The sequence below is a fragment of the Tympanuchus pallidicinctus genome, unplaced genomic scaffold, assembly GCF_026119805.1.
Source record: "Tympanuchus pallidicinctus isolate F22 unplaced genomic scaffold, pur_lepc_1.0 scaffold5, whole genome shotgun sequence".
Classification (NCBI taxonomy): Eukaryota; Metazoa; Chordata; class Aves; order Galliformes; family Phasianidae; genus Tympanuchus; species Tympanuchus pallidicinctus.
In genome coordinates this window covers 6,079,424-6,097,871 of record NW_026294769.1, presented here as the reverse complement: position 1 = coordinate 6,097,871, position 18,448 = coordinate 6,079,424, and the positions used below count along the sequence as shown (strand labels likewise).

The following is an 18,448-nucleotide window of genomic DNA, read 5'->3' as shown; positions in this document are numbered from 1 at the left end:
TATCTACATATTTGGTCACAGTTTGAGACTTACAGGATTCTTCTTTTGTATTATTGACACTGACTCTCACATCACTTCCACATTCTCAAATCTTAGATCACCAGATCTTTAGTATGTAGTTGCTTATTTTTAAGCACAGATATTATTTTGTCAAAAATAATATACACCTTTTCTCACATTAAAAAAAAAATTAAAACATCATAACCTTATGAACACAGAAATTCCATATGTTCCTTTTCTGAATCACCATCAAAGGAATTATAGCATCGTGGACTTCCTCAGTGTTCAGAAAAAAATGTTCCAGGCAGGGGAAAAGCAAAAGACAATATTTATCCTCTGCTGTGTGTGCAGTAATTCAGTAATAACAACAATGCTTGCATTACTGGTATCTTTTAAGTAAGGCTGCTCCCTGCAACGCAACAGAAGTTAAACACTGCACTAGTCTTGTGATGCACAGTCTTCAAAGCTGTATCTTCAAAAGTAAATTTGAAACCTTAAATATCAGGCAGTAGTAATTAAACTTGGTGTTTTACTTCTTTAGAGAATGCACCTTCACAAATATTTGCAATAACCTAACATTAAACAGCAGTTTCACAGACCATATTTAATATTGCATCACCTTAGATTTGGCCAACTAATTTTTACTGGGACTCTATCTTAAGCCTCAGAGGTCATTAATTCTTGCCTCATAGCATCACACATCTCTAACTCAACAAATTTCATCAGACACAGAGGATGAACTTTTCAGCCTCCTCAATAAGCCAATATATATGTTTTCCTGATCAGACGGAGGTTGAATCTGTTCCATAAATAAATACAGCAATAAGCTCCACTTTCCACAGACAATTCCCTAAGCTACTCAGCAATGGCTTCTACATGAATACCAAGAGTTCAGTTTAAAAAATAAGTAAAGAAAAAAAAGCCATTTGAGAGAAGGTCATCTACCCAGCATTTCAATCTTTTTAAAACATACAATTTGTATACATACATTCTGATATTTATGCAGCTGCGCACTCTACATTTGGATAGTATCAGTTCCATGTTGTTGTGTATCATGAAGTACAAGCATCTTGTTCTCCAGATGCAAGCTGTTGCTGGTGCTATGGTAATTCCAGACAAAGCTGATTGTGTGATGAATACAGACAGGCTTTTCTGAACTGTCTGGTTCTACTGAATAGCAAGACAAGCATTCACAAGCATCCTTAAGCAAAGACCGAAATGTTAAAAAGGTGTTGGGAAAGAAAGGAAAAGTTCTGAGGAGGACTGATCTGTCAGATGATATTTGACATGGAATAAAAGAAAAACTCACTGTTGAGTCCAGTGTTAGCCAGAATTAAGAGTACTCATGGAAGACGACATCTGCATGGCTGGCAAGCACAGTTGCCTCAAGCATAGGGGCAGATGCAATCATCTGTGGCAGAAGCTTGCTGAAAGCCAGAGAAAACAAAAAGCTTTTATCAATCAGTGGAACCCAAATCCAAGCAGTGGAAGAAACAGTAGAACTTGATAGCAGAGGGAAATGGAAGAGAAAGTTATTCAGGTTGGACTACAAACCTCTGAACTCAGGAGACAGCATGTTTTAGAAAGTGATAATTTTTCTAACAGTAGTCTTTCACATTTGCTGCTTTAAATGCAGCACTTTGACACTCTTCCCTAGGCACCAATGACAAATACAGAAAGCCGTTTGTCTATGAAATAAAACCAAGTTAATGGCATGGAAAACACCAGTTTTCTAGGTTAGGTTACTCTGATCTTAACCCAACAACTTAATAAGCTTTACATTTCCAGCTACCTGCATGAAGCTGTAAGTACTACGTACTTTTTTATTTCTCAGGGAAAAAAAGCTTTTTTTCTGCACTGCTTTGCTGACACCTAGTGAGTGAGCCTCTGCTCCAACAGCTCTGGGCACATGAGCCCCCCAAAAAGAGATGGTGACAGAACAGCCTCTCTTTGCATTCTCCTTGCAGTGAAATGCATTTAAACGGCCCCAACTGAGATTCAGCAATGTGCTGAGTCATGCATCAACTCACTGCAGAAGAATGCAATGCTGATTATGTTGATAAGAGATGAAAAACATGGAAGTGTGTTAAAGAGGAGAAAGAGAAAAGAAGCACACTGAAAATAAGTAACAGTAGAAGTTCTCTCCTTGCAGCCTAAATGCCTTTTACAAGGATGACTGACCCAAGGCAACCCATCACTGGTTGGGACTTGGGTCTTTTCCTGCCTCACATATTTAACTGGGATATTTCATTGCCCGTAACTTTTGGTTATTAGCTCCTTTGTTGTATGTTTTTGTGTATGTAAAATATGAACTATAAGCAACTGCTTATTAATGTTTCAAAGTTATTTCCACTCTAATCCTATCATTATAATTGTATAAGCATGACATTTGATCCTTGGCTTAGCTTGAAAGAAAAGCAACTTTCTCCGCTTCATTGAAGCTGCTTAATATTTCTGGGGGATGGCACGAGTTGGATGTCACAGTATTTCCCGGGGCTGAGGAATCCTGCAGCTCACCACAAACACACAAACTAACATTTTTAAATACAGTGCTCCTGTTTTAAGTAGAAATTGATGAACTTAATCAAAGTGCTAACGATCTGGGATAGCAGTGATGAATAAGAGGGCATCTCACTTTTCAGAAAATGGCTCAAGTGAGTGACAACCATATTACAAGACTCACACTTTTCTGGGTGCTTAGAAACACCTGCTCTAAACTTTCAAGGATAACAAGTCAGGGTAAACGAGCCTGAACTCTCAGATAGATAGACAAGTAAAAGACATCTCCAAAACAGCATTACATCTTTCACAGTTTCATCAACAGCAAGTATCCTAAGGACTGCACAGGCCAAATATGAGTACAACACAACAGAGAACACACATGAGAAGGTGCCCATGGAGGGAGTGGATGTACTTCTCAGACACAGCTGAAACTACCTACATCAGCACTGCTGAAGTCCTTCCTCAACAGCTTGGTATTGGCCACAGTGCTTCAGCCAGTCAGAATGAATCCTGCATATAAATGGGAAGCACAGACATTTCGCTTCTATCTCCAAGGCGCAATGATATATTTCACCTTTATTTGTGATAACATTCAGGCTCATAATCCACTGCATAACTCAACAAAATCACTATCATCAAAAGCCAATTTAAAAACACTCAATTTTTACACGGGTATATATTTTTCTTTTAATTAAAAATATTCCTTTATTCAGAAATTTGTTATGGAAAACAAATTTTCCTCTACTTATTTCATATTTGAATGGTTTAAATTCAATAAAATATTCTACTTGGGGCAGTCACACATGACTTTTTGTAATTAAAGAAACCTGCAGAGAATCTCTTTGGCTGGTTTCTATCATGCATAAGACACAGCTCTGGATAAATTAATTCTCAGCACTTCTCCTGTAGTAATCACACTCTTCTTTAATAGTTTTTTCCTTCCAACAATAAACACGAAAACAGTGCCTGTAGATGATTACAAAGACAAATAACTTTTAATTGCTATTAAAGGAAACTCATTCAGGTTTGTATGAATGTAAATACCTTAATGCCATCTTTTAATCACATATATTCAGTAATGTTGGTTAATCCTGAGATTGAACACAGGCAAATATCAAATCAGATGAACACCTCCATTAGACAAACTGAATCACATTCAGAATTTTTCTTTCACACATTATTATTTTTCATACATCACTTTCACAGCCTGAGCCACAAAAGGTTATTGAAAAAAGAGGACCATTTAATATGTCATTCACTGAATTCTCTATTAACAGTAATCAATCCATCCAAAATTATTAGTCACTTCTGCTTTCACCCTTCACCACAATAATTACAGTTTAAATACTATAATCAAGGAAATAAAATTTCCCCATTGGGGGAAAAAAAAAAAAAAAGAAAAAAGAAAAAGCAGATAAAGCAAGAGAGCAGAAGGCAAACAAGATTATTTTAACAGATAAGTTCACGCATATGGCTTTTTTTTTTTTTTTTCCCCCAAAAGCTTCCACCTCTGAGCATTAACCTTATTTAACTGAATGGCTGAAACTTCTCTCTACTCAGTACCTATTTCGATTGTCTTGATCCCTCCTCAGTCCCTATCTCCCCTTCACACAAAGAACATCCTATTCTTGAGAAAAAGTACAGAGATGTTTTTTATTGACTGCCCCAGTGCCACAGCTTGCACTGTAAAACCCACAAGATGTGATAACGTGGACCACATCCCCGAACTAATTATAAAAATATTAGTGCTGTTCCTATGTTTTTCACTGTCAGAGCTTTTGCTAATACCAACATCAAAAATACATGGAACATGTCTGATTTCCCTATTCCCAATGGACAGGTGCGAGAAAAAGAAACAAAATCAGTGTGTTTTAGTAGAGTGAGAACTGCATCCAAAATCCAGATGGCCCCACTCTAGGATATACACTGTGAAATCCTGCTACTTTCTGTATAGCCATCACCACTGTGACTCTACCATCCAATCAAGTCATCAAGACAATTTAGAATGGTAATAGAGTTCTTGAAGGTTTGGTACAATCACTGGAAACAATGTGTATCTTAAAGTTTCTGATATATTTTTTGAGAAAAACAGAAGTACTCTATACATGTCTAATATCCAGATCTTCATACTCGCTATATCCACAGCTACCAACCATGGTTAGAAGTAATAGATCTAGAGAAAATATTTCTGAAAATAAAACTAATTGAGTAAATAGAATGTACAATAAAATATTGTGGTGATTTTGATCCCTTCTACTTCTTCTCAGACTTTTTCCTTCCTCATTACAAGAATTCATTCAGTCCCATGAAAATGTACTGCCCTGCTCATAAAGTACTACTTTGAGACAGCCTCTGGCTGTACTGGATTGCAAACACCAAACACAAGGGTTGGATGATATTTCCATGGCTTGATTTTCCATCTGGTCATTTGTGTGTTATAGAGAACAGAAACAACTGCATATCCAGAGCAAACAACTAGCTCATGAAGCACTACTTTTTTTTTTTTTTCCTTTCATAAGGATTTATTTTCTATTGCATTTTGTCATAGACCCTTCTCTTCTAAAAATTCTCCTAATTTCATTCAAGCAATATCTTTAATATCTTTATTGGTCTTTCCGAAGTAAAGATTACAACGCAGAATTTGGAGAACTAAATGAGAAAAATAAGCATGAAGTGATTTCTTATTCTTCATAAGAATTGTTTCTTTGTTGGGTCACTTTTTTCCAAAATGATAGAATAACTTAAAAATATTTAAAAGTAAAACTCAACATGTTTCTGTCTACTCTGATACATATTTTTGAGCTTGATTATTCCTCAATAGAGTGTCAAGAAGAAATGTGAACCAACTTATTTTATGTGTGAAATGAAGTAAACATTTTTTTCTTTGAAGGCACAAAGTCATTTCAATTTTGACTGCAATAATTTTTTATTGTCTGCACGTTTTCTGCAAAACATCTCAATCGAAACAATATTGATTCATGTAAGTTAATACAAAAGAAATTGATTTTTATGTATGATGACTTAGGAAGGGGAGAATTTTTGAACACGTTTTATTTCACAAAGCATTTCTTAGACACTCTTTTTATAATCTTATACAAGAGCTAACAGGTTTCACCATTTCTCATTATTTACTTTCCTAGTAAATATTGATCTGATTAGCAAGGAAACTGACAGATTTGGTTCGGAAATATTGGTGGGGGGTGAATAGTTGGTCTGGGTGATATTGGAGATCTTTTTCCAACCTTAGTGATTCTATGATTTCTTACAGCACCTTTCCCAAACCAATCTAATAGATGAGTCCATAGCAATACAGTAGATCTGATGTCATGCCAAAAAGATGGATTTACAAGGCAGAGTAATCTGTTGAAGACAACCAGTATACGCACAGGTCAGCGATTGCCAAGCAAGCCCATTGCATTGAGGCAGATCCAAGGTCAAGTCAGAAAGCCAAAAGAGTAGGTGAGGGGCAAGGTCTGGACCACAGATATGGGCACAGGCACAGCTGCAGTGTAGCTGCAATTTAGCTCCTTGATGTGGACCAAGTACACAAACTAAGTCCTTGGTATAGACGAAGGGCAAGAACTTCACTTTAACAGCTTCCACTTGCAAGGAGAGGCAGCCTTCAGTGAGACTTCCTACCAGATCTTCAGTTGTACCAAATTGTACACAAGCCCAGGCCACAAAGCCCCTCAGAGAGCAGGAGTATGCACTCAGAGCCCAGACATGATCCTGCATTTCAAAAGAGCTTCTCATAAAACCTTTCCATCCTTATCTTTTTTTTTTTGTTTGTTTGCAGGTACCTAAAAAGTTGATGCCAAGCCTTATAAGAAATGGAGGTAGGAGAATAGAAATAACAGTAACTGCTTCACTGATCTATCAGCCTTTGGCATAACTAGTATCACCAACACATATTCATTTGGGGAACTTCCCTAATCCCCATGTAAGCATCATAGAAAATACCACAAAAAAAAAAAAAAAAAAAAAAAAAAGCACGTGAAGTTCATTCACTGACAATTACTTTGTGGTTTGATATCATCACACAGTATTTCTCATCTTCTTTATATTATTAAATGGTACAAAAAATCATGATCTGAGAAGTGTCATTTGAAATAGAAATGACTCAAATATTTTTAATGCAGATGATCTGCACAAGAATATTGTGTATCTTTGAAGGAGAAGAAGGACTTGGTGAAAGACATGAGTTTATGGTAAGTTAGAACACTGATGAGCAGTCAGAGGACTTCCTGGAAACTAAGCAGAGGTAATAACATTTCTCTTTGAAAATAGATTCCTATGTGGACCTATCTAGATGAAATGCAAAAAGTCTGCAGCAGACACATAAAAACTTCTTCCCCTCCAGCACATACTTATAAGTCAAGAACCAAGTAATGAGGAATTCCAGCAGCTGTCAAATGTTATACCATGAATTTGTTCTCCAAAATTAGTGGAACAGATGCAACATTATTTCATTTTTACTTTCCGTACTTAGACAGCAAACTATAAACAATCAGCCACAAGACAATCATGGAATGTCATCATGAAGAATATTAACTAGTACAAGTGATCAACTCAACTTAGTTTTTCAGAGTGGAATAAATTGACAAATAATGCATTTAGTTGCTTAAAGGTAAGCCTTGATACAACCATAATTAAGCACCAAAAGATAACTATGTTCAAGTCAATCTTTATTCAAGGTGAAATAAAGCACACAGTAGTGAGATATTTATCATTAAAAGACAGATATCAAAGAGGATCAGTTTAATAAATTATTATTACTCTAAGTATTAGCCTATGTAAGCCTGTTGCACAAGTTCACTGAGAATGATTAACTAAAATTACCATAATGGAGTCTACGACTCAGTAAATACATTTTAATAAAGTGATCCATCCTATATCTAATTGATACAAACATTTACAATCAGAAAAAAATACTCAGAAACCTTTTTTTGAACACTATTTGACATCACAGAGAAGTGCTACCCCACGCAGTACCCAGTGCTCTGGAGGCTGAAGCGTCCTAAGATCCACAGCAGCAATGTAATTCACATCTGTTCGAATAGCCTTCTTGTAGACTGGACACGAATATAGACGTGGATCTTTTGAAGCTGAGATGACAGAAAAGATGTAGAAGAAAATCAAACTGGGTTATAAAAACAGGATCTTAGCAGACTGGGCACAAGGAAATAAAAAAAAAAAACACCAAAGAAAAAAATTTCACTTGATTCTCACATTGTTCACCACCATGCTATTGCCAATGAAGGCTACATTCTACTTGAAATTCTGGGAGATTTAGGATTTAATGTCAGCCACCAGTAACAGGATATAGCAAGAAATGTAAGTGGACACTCTAGCCTGATTAGCACAATTACTAGTTCAACCTGTCCACTGAATATTAGTTATTAATAATATATTATTATTGTGTTAAAAAAAAAAAAAAAAAAAAAAAGGAAAAACAGTGAACAATTTGTTTTGAAATGCATTTAGTATTTCAGAGTATGCACCACTGTCTTCTTCACTTAGGAATCAGAACAATAGTCTAGTCTTGCTTAGTATCTCAGAGCTCATTACTTAGTACATTGGCTGCTTTCACAGTGATTATGTCTCTTATAAAATATTACCTACACAAAACCCTGGCAAAATATCATGTAAGCAAGCTCTGCTTCTGGAGATGGAACACTTTTCAACAGAAGCTTCCAATTGTAGACTCAATATTGGGTATTCCCGTCCTACTGCATGTTTCTCTTCAATGGCCCTTTCTATTTTACACACATATGCCACAAAAGCAAACATTAATCTAAATCATACATATCCACAAAACAATTTTTTTGTTGTCCTTTGGCCTCCTAATTTCCTTTCAGTTCCTACAGCCCTTTTCTGCCTCAAATGCCAAAATGTGTGATATTCCATCACATCCCTCCACTGCTTCCTTACCTGTCTTAACTCAGCATAGCTCAGTCCAGGAAAAAAAAAAGTATAATTTTATATATAAACAGTACACATATAAGACATTATTTATAAATACTTTAAATGTGTAATACATGTTATATATACATACATCTATGTAGTGTGTACATATATTTATACATATATTGATATATATGAAAAACTTGTATATTACATTGGCTTTTAGTGTATGGGAAAGGTTACTTGTGTTGGGGTTAAAGAGGCTAAAGAGTAATAAAGTTATGTACACACAAATTTTGATTCAAACATCTTCTCAATCTAGAAGCTGCATTCTGCAAATATCCAGATTTCTGATCTTTAAGCTATCATATAAAATGTTTACCAATTACTTCAAAATATCAGTGAGAAAATAGACTAACTCACTCCAGTGCCACACAATACCCAAATAATCTGAGAAAAGTAAGCAACAGTATCTCCAAAGTTGTATATTAATAGCACCACTAGCATGTACATTAATGTTAAAATTATTAATTTCTACTGGGAATTAAGACCTTTAGTCACAATGGAAGACTGAAGGCAAGCATGTTTTTCATGAGGCAAAGAACAGTTGATCTGCAATATGTTTTAGAAGTTCTTAATGCAATTAATCTATCTAAATATTAGGGCAAGAAGTACTCATTATTTATTATCAAGAAAGTCAATAGCTTGCTTTTTGTGGAAGACTAAGAAGTCTCCCTTGTTCAAACAGACTCAAGATGTTTACATGAATGGGATACAGCCTGACGAAATTCCTAAAGCCCAAGAGTCTTTCATGCCATTGAAATAAAAGGGTGACAATGAAGTCTATCAAATTAATGTCTTCTGCAATACAGCTACTTACTGTTATTCTCTGCATATATCCTTATAACTGGCATCATCTCGAAGAGCACCTTGGGCTTAGATTCAGTCAGTCTCATGTTTTTTCTGTCCCAGCTAGCTCCTTCCAAATACAGCCCATACACGTAGACACCTTCCACAGGAGGGCTTGTGATATCATCCTTCATCCATTTAGTAACCTCATTGCACAGCACTACACTGTCCAGAGCCCATCCTTTGTTAGCCCTTGTTATTTCCTGCCCAAAACAGATAGAACCATGATCTATGCTGATGAACATAGATACTTACTGTTCTCTTTTAAAGCAAAAAGTGGCTCACTTGCTAAACTATTCTGACAAAACACAATCACTAAATCCACAGAAACACATACAGTAATAAATGCTCCAAAGTTCATACTTGACAAGTATAAATAAATAAAATTCAGCTATTGAATTGCAGAAGTGTAAAAAAAAATAAAAGAGGAAAAGAAGTTCATGAGATATGAGACATTAATTATCCACTCTAACTTAATAATATTGTAAGGCAGTGTCTACATACATAAGGCCAGACTCAAGGTAGGAAAAATAACATACAAGCTGTTGATAATGAAGAAGCATGTGGCAGAATAACACTCAGAAAGTCTTAAACAGTCAAGCATTCTTATGTCTTCCTGGATGATAAGATAGAGTCATGCGCATAACTCAGCATTCAACACAGTCGTATATATATATAAAAAAAAAGTATATCTAATAACACACAGAGTGAGACTTTAAACACTGTTTACCTGTCTCATTGCAGTTAAAAATCCTTGAGGATTAAAAAAACCTGTTATCCAGAAGCAGTTTGGTCGGCTTTCAAAAATCCAACTGTAAAACTGGTTGTTTCTTTCTAGAAGTTCAGTAAACCAGAAACCAAGTGTACTGGAAGCCCAAGATGCCTAAAAAATAATGAACAACATGTTCATTTTCTAATCTTGTTCAGCAGTTTTAAAACATCATATTCAAGTCAATAGAATGCGACTCTTCACAAGGTAGTAAACAACGTGACATTAGTAAAGCATATTTAAAGTTCATTTCTCATAAGTTAACTTTTAGTCTGATAGTTGCCTCATACAGAAACCTGAAGAAAATTCTTGTTCTGCTCAAATTCATGGCTACTATTCCATTTGGATATGCTTAATGCTCCCAGAGATAGTTGTCTATTTTAAGACATTTTTGCAAAATTAGATAACTGTGAGAACTAGAAAGAATCATTGCCTATGTGTCTTTCTAAAGTCAGAGTCAGTGCCTCAAGTTATTAGGATTTCTGCTGAACCTATTTGTTTTTTTTTCTGAAAAAAAAAAAAAAGAAAAAAAAAAAAAAGGAAAATTGAGCTTATACTATGGAAAGATTTGTGATTATTTCTCTCTTTATTTCTCTCTTTGAGTAGTCCTATTGTACTTGTGCTGTGAAGCATCTACTATGCTCTATGTTTTGTACCATGAAAACACTTAGTTAATAAAAACAAAGCAAAACAAACCTCTCTACGTTTATTTCCATCAGTTGCTATTAACAACTCTCGTTCTCCTTGAAAACAATTTATATTTCCGATTTGTAAGTGAGAGAGTGGAATAATCTAATTACATTCTTTAAATCAAAGAGAGCTGTCAGAATTCAACCCATGGGCTGAAGACAAATGTAATACAATGAAATCTTTTAAATTAAAAAACTTAATTGCTTTTAAAGAAAAATTAGCTGGATGGCTGGTTAATGTTTTCAAATATAATCAAATATTCACACTAAAATACACAAGTGGAAGGATTCTTCCATTATTCTAGCAGTTAACTAATTCAAAGGAAGCCCAATTCTATCTGAAGTTAGGAGAGCACATTTATGTCCATTAAACAAGTCTATTGAGCTGTCCAGTGAGTATGAATTCCTCAATATATAAAAAAATTACAGTAAGCAGCTTAATAAAACCCAATGCCACTTGTATCCATCAGACACTCTTTCCTCTGAGACAGATAGCATTTTATTTTATTCTGTATCAGTGTATAATTATTACAGAATATTTAATTTTACCTCAGTTTCAAGGTACCAGGACAGCTAGCCTAGCACAATGCTAGAATATGAAAATCAATTTAATTGATCTTAATTGATGTTGCAGTAAACACCACTTCAATATCAACCATATCAAACCAAGCAAAATGATATGATCAAGACTTTGCAAGTCTTCAGAAGGGCCATGACAATGGCTAAGAGACTGGCGCATCTATCATATGAGAAAGGCTGAGAGAGCTGGGACTGTATAACATGCAGAGGAGAAGCCTCAGGGGAGATACTGTCAATGCTCATGAAGAGAGAATGAAGGTTACAGAGTTCAGACTCTTCACAGTGAAAGGACAATAGGCACAATACAAAACATGAAAAATTTCCTTTTAGATTTAAGAAATCTTTTTTTCTTCATTGAGAGTGATTGAACACCAGAATACAGAATGGATAGAAAGACTGTAGATTTCATTCTTGGAGAATCCTATGATACTTTCTCTAGTCCTGCTTAAAGTAGTGTGATTGGACTAGACTATCTCCAGAGGTCCTTTCCAACTTCTACTAGTCTGTCCTAATCTCAAAGAATAGCAACACTGTACTCCATCAGTGTGGGTGCTATTTTTGAAAATCTATAATTACATTTAATGTTATACTCTTCTCTCTAGCTTTCTAACCACCAAAAAGCAACAGTTTGTCAAAATGGGAAATGCCTGTATCTCCCACACGCATTTCTGGTTTTATAAATTAAAGAGGACTTGCTTTGACTATGTTTATTTTTGCCCAAATTCTATCCCAGCAGTTGCACAATATCCTAATTAACATGTACACTTGTGTTTAAAAGAAGTAGTTATTATATGTCTAGAAGGTTATAATAATTTCCTCTAACAAAAAAAAAAAAAAAAAAAAAAGATGTGCACTTACTTTTTTCCAGCTTGCAGGAATCCTCCCATCATACATGCAGTCTAAAGCATCCCTCAGATTTTCACTCATAACAATTGTCCCATCAATGGCAAGTTTTAGATCAGTCAGAGTGCTTCTTACTAATGAAATAACTCTCTGCATTTGTTCAATCTCCTGTCGCAAAAATATATTCACAGGCTGAAAAGGTCCCATGTTCTTCAGTTTCTCTTTTACCTATAAGTAGTAAACCAAAGACACTTCAACAGAAATAAAAGCCAAGGGTGTATATATGTCCAGGTCAGGCATCGAAACAATTTTTAAAATATAATACTAAAGAAGTTAAACAGTCAGCTTGGTATATTTCTCAAGTGCTCTGCAAGACAGAAATACAGCATTTGTTCTAAGTAAAATCTATGATACTGAGACTGGCCGTAGTTTTAGTTTGAATTATGATTCAGTCTCTATATAATTCTATAAGCTAAGGTAATTTAAGCATCATTTAGGCCATATTTCATCTCAAGAACTTCAACTTTAATGCCAACAGGTAATTTCCATGGTTCACTCTGTACAAACCAATCAAGAGTGATTACCCCAGCCACTCTGCATCAGAATATCAGCACTATTTATCAGCAGTGTCTGGGAACTATCACAAAGGCAGGCAATCTTGTATTCTAATAAAAAGTGCTGATATACTTTTATCAAAAGTGAAAATTTAACAATTTAATAACAACAGATCACAATAACAATAGATATTTTTTAATTTATATGGCCTTCTACTCTGCACTTGTGCGGTTCCATTTGGAGTTCAGGCCTGGAGCCCCCAAGACAAGAAAGACGCAGAGCTGTTGGAATGGGCCCATGGAATGGGCATTCAAAACCAGATTGGACAGGGCCCTGAGTTGCCTGATATAGCTGGTGGCAACAATGCCCGTGCAAGAGGTTGGAACTAAATCATCTTTTAGGTCTCTTTGATCTACAGCTATTCTTTGACTATATGATTCTATTTGTGAGGTAGGTAAAAAAAAATTACATACCAGTTTATTCAGATTTTGCTACACATATATTCCAAAACAACAACAAAAAAAGGAATTCATATAGCTATTGACAAATGAAATATTTTGTAATTCACATTCACTTTGATTACTATAAATTACATTTAAATTTGTCATTTTAACCCTAGTTTACAACAGAATCAGGATCAGAGCTGATCCTCCCCAAAGATTTTTCTAAGGCTAAGTTTACTTATATAATGACAACATATAAAATATGCCTTTATTAACTGTCATATCTGGAGATGCTAAAAAGAAGCTGGAGATAGGCTAACAGCTACCAGGAAATTTAGCCCATCACTATAGCAATACAATTCTGAGAAGCTTATAATCTTCTGCAGATCTCAGACTTCTGGTTCAGTAACTATGGCCTTTTGGAAAATCACAAAATTCAGACTTCTAGGAAGACTATAGTTCAGAACCCTCAGCAAGTACAAACCTTTGAGAAACTGCTAGATAGTTATTCAAAATTCAGATAAATCATCTTCTCAGACAAAGTACATTAACATAATTATATCATTTGAGTGAAGGGAGACTATGTAACTAATAATGGGCTACAGAAAATATATAGCAGTGTGGGTACCTAAAGAGAGTATTTGAAAAGTTATTACTATGAAAAAAAAAAGAAAGAAAGCTGTCATATTGTACAGGTCTCCTCGCTCCTTCTTCAAAGAAAAAAACAACAACAACAAAAAAAAATCAAATCCTTTTGCTGAAAAGTGAAACAACCTAAAACTACCTACATGTTGTAAGCAGAATCCCAGAGTAATACATGTATTAATGTCGTAACACTTCTGCAAGCATAAGTACACTTGTAACCTACTACAATGTCAACAACCATACCTGAAACACTAATAACTCATTCTGCCCTCCCTAGTGCAAATGACAACTTGTGCATTAAGTGGTTTCATTTTTTTGAAAAGCTCTTTAAAAAAGTCTTCAGTCCATACTTAGTGACTTCATTATAGATGTTAAGTATCTGGTCAGACCACTATGAAATATGTTTTTAAAGTATAGTCTGGATGAATGAGTATAAACACATTTTTAGAACATCCAACATAACTTCTTTTTTTTTTTTAATTCATACAAAGTAAGATATAGCAAATGTCTTTGACAGAATTTCAATAACTCACTTCAAACGGTACATAATCAGCAGGAAGCTTTCCCAGCATATCGTCAGCTAGTCTGGCTACAACTGCCTCTCGGGTTTCACCTCCTCCACCAGAGCTGTCCTTTGGCTGAATACTGAGGATGATGTCCAATATATCTTTGGAAAGTTTACTTTCATAAGTGATATCAGCATTGGGGTGCAAACCAAATACCTCTGGTGTGTCATAAGCAGGAAGACTCTATAAAGTGAAAAATAAAAAGAGCACAACTAGAGATAGATTTATATACTAATTATATTCTAAAAAAAAAAAAAAAAAAAAAAAAAAAAGGTCGATTAAGAGAATAGATTTCTTCAAACAGACTTACTGCAAATATCTTGCTTTGAGCTATTTGTTATGTCACAGTTCAAGTCACACTAAAGTTAACAATAAATTCAGGTTTTACCTCCATACACTATTTTAAAAGTCACCTTGTTCTGCCATATCTCAACATTGTTTCTGTGAGGATGTACTCAATGTCTGGACTCCATTCTATACTCTCTTTAATAACTGTATCCTTTTCAGTACATCCCTCCAGCAAATCACAGAAAAGAGTACTGATGCGATGATAGCACTAACTACTACTACACAAACAGATAAGCAAACAGTTAGAAGGCAATAAAGAGTCTGGGGAGACAGAATACATAAACTCAGAAGACAAAATTCCAGAACTCAGGAACTTGTGAGAAACTTAAGGGAAACTTTTCTTCCTGTTAAGCAGCTTTCATTTACCAACCTGTATATATTGAAGGTATTGATCCACCATAGTACATTTGGGTATGCCATATCCTTTGTAGAAGCAGAATTCTTGACTGAACATTTTTTCATTGAACCAGACCTTAACAAAGGTGTTCATCAGCCTTTTGTCATAGTCATCTGTCACACGGCCACCATACTGGATCTCACCTATCATGTAACAAACAGTACTCCAGGAAATCCCCTACAACCAGACAGAAAGAATTGACTTCAGCTAATCCTCTTCTCTCTTATTTACATCTCCCTTAGTATGATAATCTGATACAGTAAATCTTGCATTTCTGTCTCTTTTGGAAGATAATTATTTTCTTACTACTCTTGTGTTATTATAACACTGTGTCTGCAGAACACCCTCAAGGATTTCATAGAATCATGGAATGGCTTGGGTTGGAAGGGACCTCGAGGATCATGAAGCTCCAAACCCTCTGGTGCAGGCTGAGCCACCAATCCCCATATCTAGTACTAGACCAGATTTCTCAAAATGGAATACCTTGACAACTAACTCAAATGCTCTTGTGGCACCTGAGAAAGAGGGATATAACTATACTCCCATCATGCTTTCAGGTTCTTTTGAAAGGTTAATTGCAAAGTGATCTGCCATATATCCCTCTATATATAACTGACCATATGAAAGTAAGAAGTTCTATACTATCAGTAAAGGCAACCGTCTGCTTCACTTTGCTGCCAAAATAGCTTGGAGAAGTCAAATCAGTTTGAGTAAAAACACTGAGACAAAAAAGTATAAAAGTGGATTGCTTTTAACTATCTGATATAGTCAGCATTGAAAAGGAGATCTATATTTTTATTTTTATATTATACTTGTGAAGTTTTAGAAAGAGAAGGCTTGGAGCGTTGTTTTTTGTTTGTTTTGCTTAAATATACAGTATTGCGAATTGCACATGCACGGATTTAAAAGTCTAATTTAAACCTCCTGTGCTGCAAGCATGTATATTTGAAATACTGAATGTTTGTGGAAATTAAATAATAATTTAAAATTGTGCTTGAGTTTCAGTTATTGGAAACTATGTAATACATTCTACTATTGAAAATATTCATGGCATTAATCTATCTTCGTCAGAAATGTTAATTACCTTCTTGGAATCTGTGCCATCCAAGTGGTTTTGAATGAACTGCACAGTGGCATTGAAATCAGCTTGGTTAAACTCATAGGGTATATTCCAACCCAGAGATCCAAATTTGCGTCTTTCTTGAATAGTGGAGTGTAGAAAAGCTACAGCATACAGCATCGCTTTCCACTGTACCATGTCACTGACATCTAGCAAATCTTGGCTGACACCTATTGGTTATAAGTGAGTTTTATAAGAAGGAATAGTATTTTAAAAAGTACTTCAAATCAGTACATCAATCCTAGAGATATTTTGTTGACTATCTGCATCACCCAGGAGAAAATTACTGTCCTACATATTGTTCTATGCTGGAGATTTTTCATTCCAATAGCACAAATTAAAACAGTACTATAAATTAGTCCAGACAAAAAGAGTAAGCTTAAGAGAACAAACAATTTACTAATAGTTGAATCCACATTAAGTTACTTTCTCCAAAGACTCTTTAAATACAGACCTTTATTGAATGCAGTAAAGAGCACTTAATTGCCAGCAAAGAAATCGTGTTGCTTTTCTGCCAAAATACACAAGGAGATTAAAAATTTAAACATTCAGAACTGTGTAGCAGCCAATATTTGAGAACAGAAAAAGTAATTCCATGCTTTGCTATCTATATAGTTCTGGTATCAGAACTTCAGTAGATCCTCTCTTCCTTCTAATTTTCACAATTTCTAGCTCAAAGAATCAAGACCTGTCCTGACATTGTTGCGATCGGTTCCTCATAGTTGTTTCCAGGCACTACCAGTGGCTATTGAGTGACCACATACTAACTGTGAAGAGTCCAAAAATAACCAAAATTTAATTTTGAATCACTGCAGCACTCACCACTGTATGTTCTCTTTAGTCCAGCTCTCAGCCCTTGTGGTGGTTCATTGGTAAATTTAATACACATTTGGAGCAGGCTGATGGGGAACTGTTTGTGGATTTCAGTTGTCATCCATAGTCGAAAGCCTTCATGGACAGTCTCTGCCTCTATTATTGTGTCCATCAACTCGTCCAAAAAGTCAAGTCCAAGGTGGCAGTTCTGCAAAAGTGCCCAACCTCCCTAGTTTAAAATGGCAGAATCAATATATTATCAACAGTGTTTGCACACTAAAAGCACTGAAATCAATCTTGGTTTATGAAGTAGGTTAAGAACAAAGACAATGTACCTTAATCAAATCAGAACAGAGTATAAGCACTCTACGTGTTTATGAAAGAAATTGAAGTAAGAAATTCTCCACAGCCAGTTTTGCCTGATGACGAAAATGTAAAATTCATGCAGTTCAAATAATTGATCAATTCAAATATGCTCATCAGTCAAGAACTGGCACCAAAAATTCCATTTTGTATAAAACAATCATGTCTGCACAAAAATCAAGAAGTTTATTATGTTCAATTAAGTGAATGTGAAAAGAAAGTTCAATTGCTGAGGATGTGTATTTATGCAAATAAATACAGTTTCTTAAACCAGCATTAACTACACAACAAAAATCTTTGTTTTATGGCAAGAGTTTCAGTTGATAAAGTTTCCAAAAAAGCATTCAGATATTTGTCATATTTGTCTCTTACATGAGCCATTGTCTGCTGCAGAAGTTTACGAGCATGGATTTCTTGCCCCTGGCCCATGGAAACATAACGTGTCTCTGTCTTCAGCCTTTTTCCCAAAGCAATGATGGAGTCTGTTGGATCAGAGCCCATGGAAAGAAAGCATATGAGAGGAACACGTGGATCTGACTCTTCCCATGTCTTCTCCAAGTCCAAGATGACTCCTTCTGCATATTTCTCCCCCATAGTGTCAACAACATATTTTCTTGCCTATATTAAAAAGGGTAAATTTACTATACTACATAATCACTTAATATCCTTTTCTTCCCAGTGCAAATACAACTGCTATGTGTGCTGAAGAACAAATGATGTAAAATTTATATAGGCCTTATTCTACATAAAAAGTATAAAATATAGAATGCTATACTGTATACATTTTAATAGCAGAAATAAAAACACGCAACTAATCTGTTTTATTTGTTAACATTCCACGCTGTCTTCGAAAGTTCTTGCAGCTTTATAAAATCACTTAAAACTTACTAAATAAATATTCTATTGTGTATATCTCCATGCATTGTTGTATATATAATACATCACATATAATACCTACATATATTACAGACTAATAAAAAAAATAACCTTGACAAATACGGTT

General features: G+C 35.1%; 1 protein-coding gene across 1 annotated transcript in view; it reads right to left on the bottom strand.

Moving 5' to 3' along the window:
- Positions 1 to 6,494: 6,494 nt before the first annotated feature.
- The window catches only part of DNAH5 (dynein axonemal heavy chain 5), a 105,692-nt gene continuing 93,738 nt past the window's right edge, over positions 6,495 to 18,448 (bottom strand). Inside the window, exons 71-79 of the mRNA XM_052704175.1 lie at positions 17,818 to 18,063; positions 17,092 to 17,311; positions 16,234 to 16,439; positions 15,123 to 15,326; positions 14,372 to 14,587; positions 12,211 to 12,423; positions 10,046 to 10,198; positions 9,287 to 9,518; positions 6,495 to 7,607 (exon numbers count right to left, since the gene is read on the bottom strand). Of these exons, the coding sequence (XP_052560135.1) occupies positions 7,456 to 7,607; positions 9,287 to 9,518; positions 10,046 to 10,198; positions 12,211 to 12,423; positions 14,372 to 14,587; positions 15,123 to 15,326; positions 16,234 to 16,439; positions 17,092 to 17,311; positions 17,818 to 18,063 (1,842 nt within the window). The 3' untranslated portion in view covers positions 6,495 to 7,455. The remainder of the gene's footprint in view (positions 7,608 to 9,286; positions 9,519 to 10,045; positions 10,199 to 12,210; positions 12,424 to 14,371; positions 14,588 to 15,122; positions 15,327 to 16,233; positions 16,440 to 17,091; positions 17,312 to 17,817; positions 18,064 to 18,448) is intronic.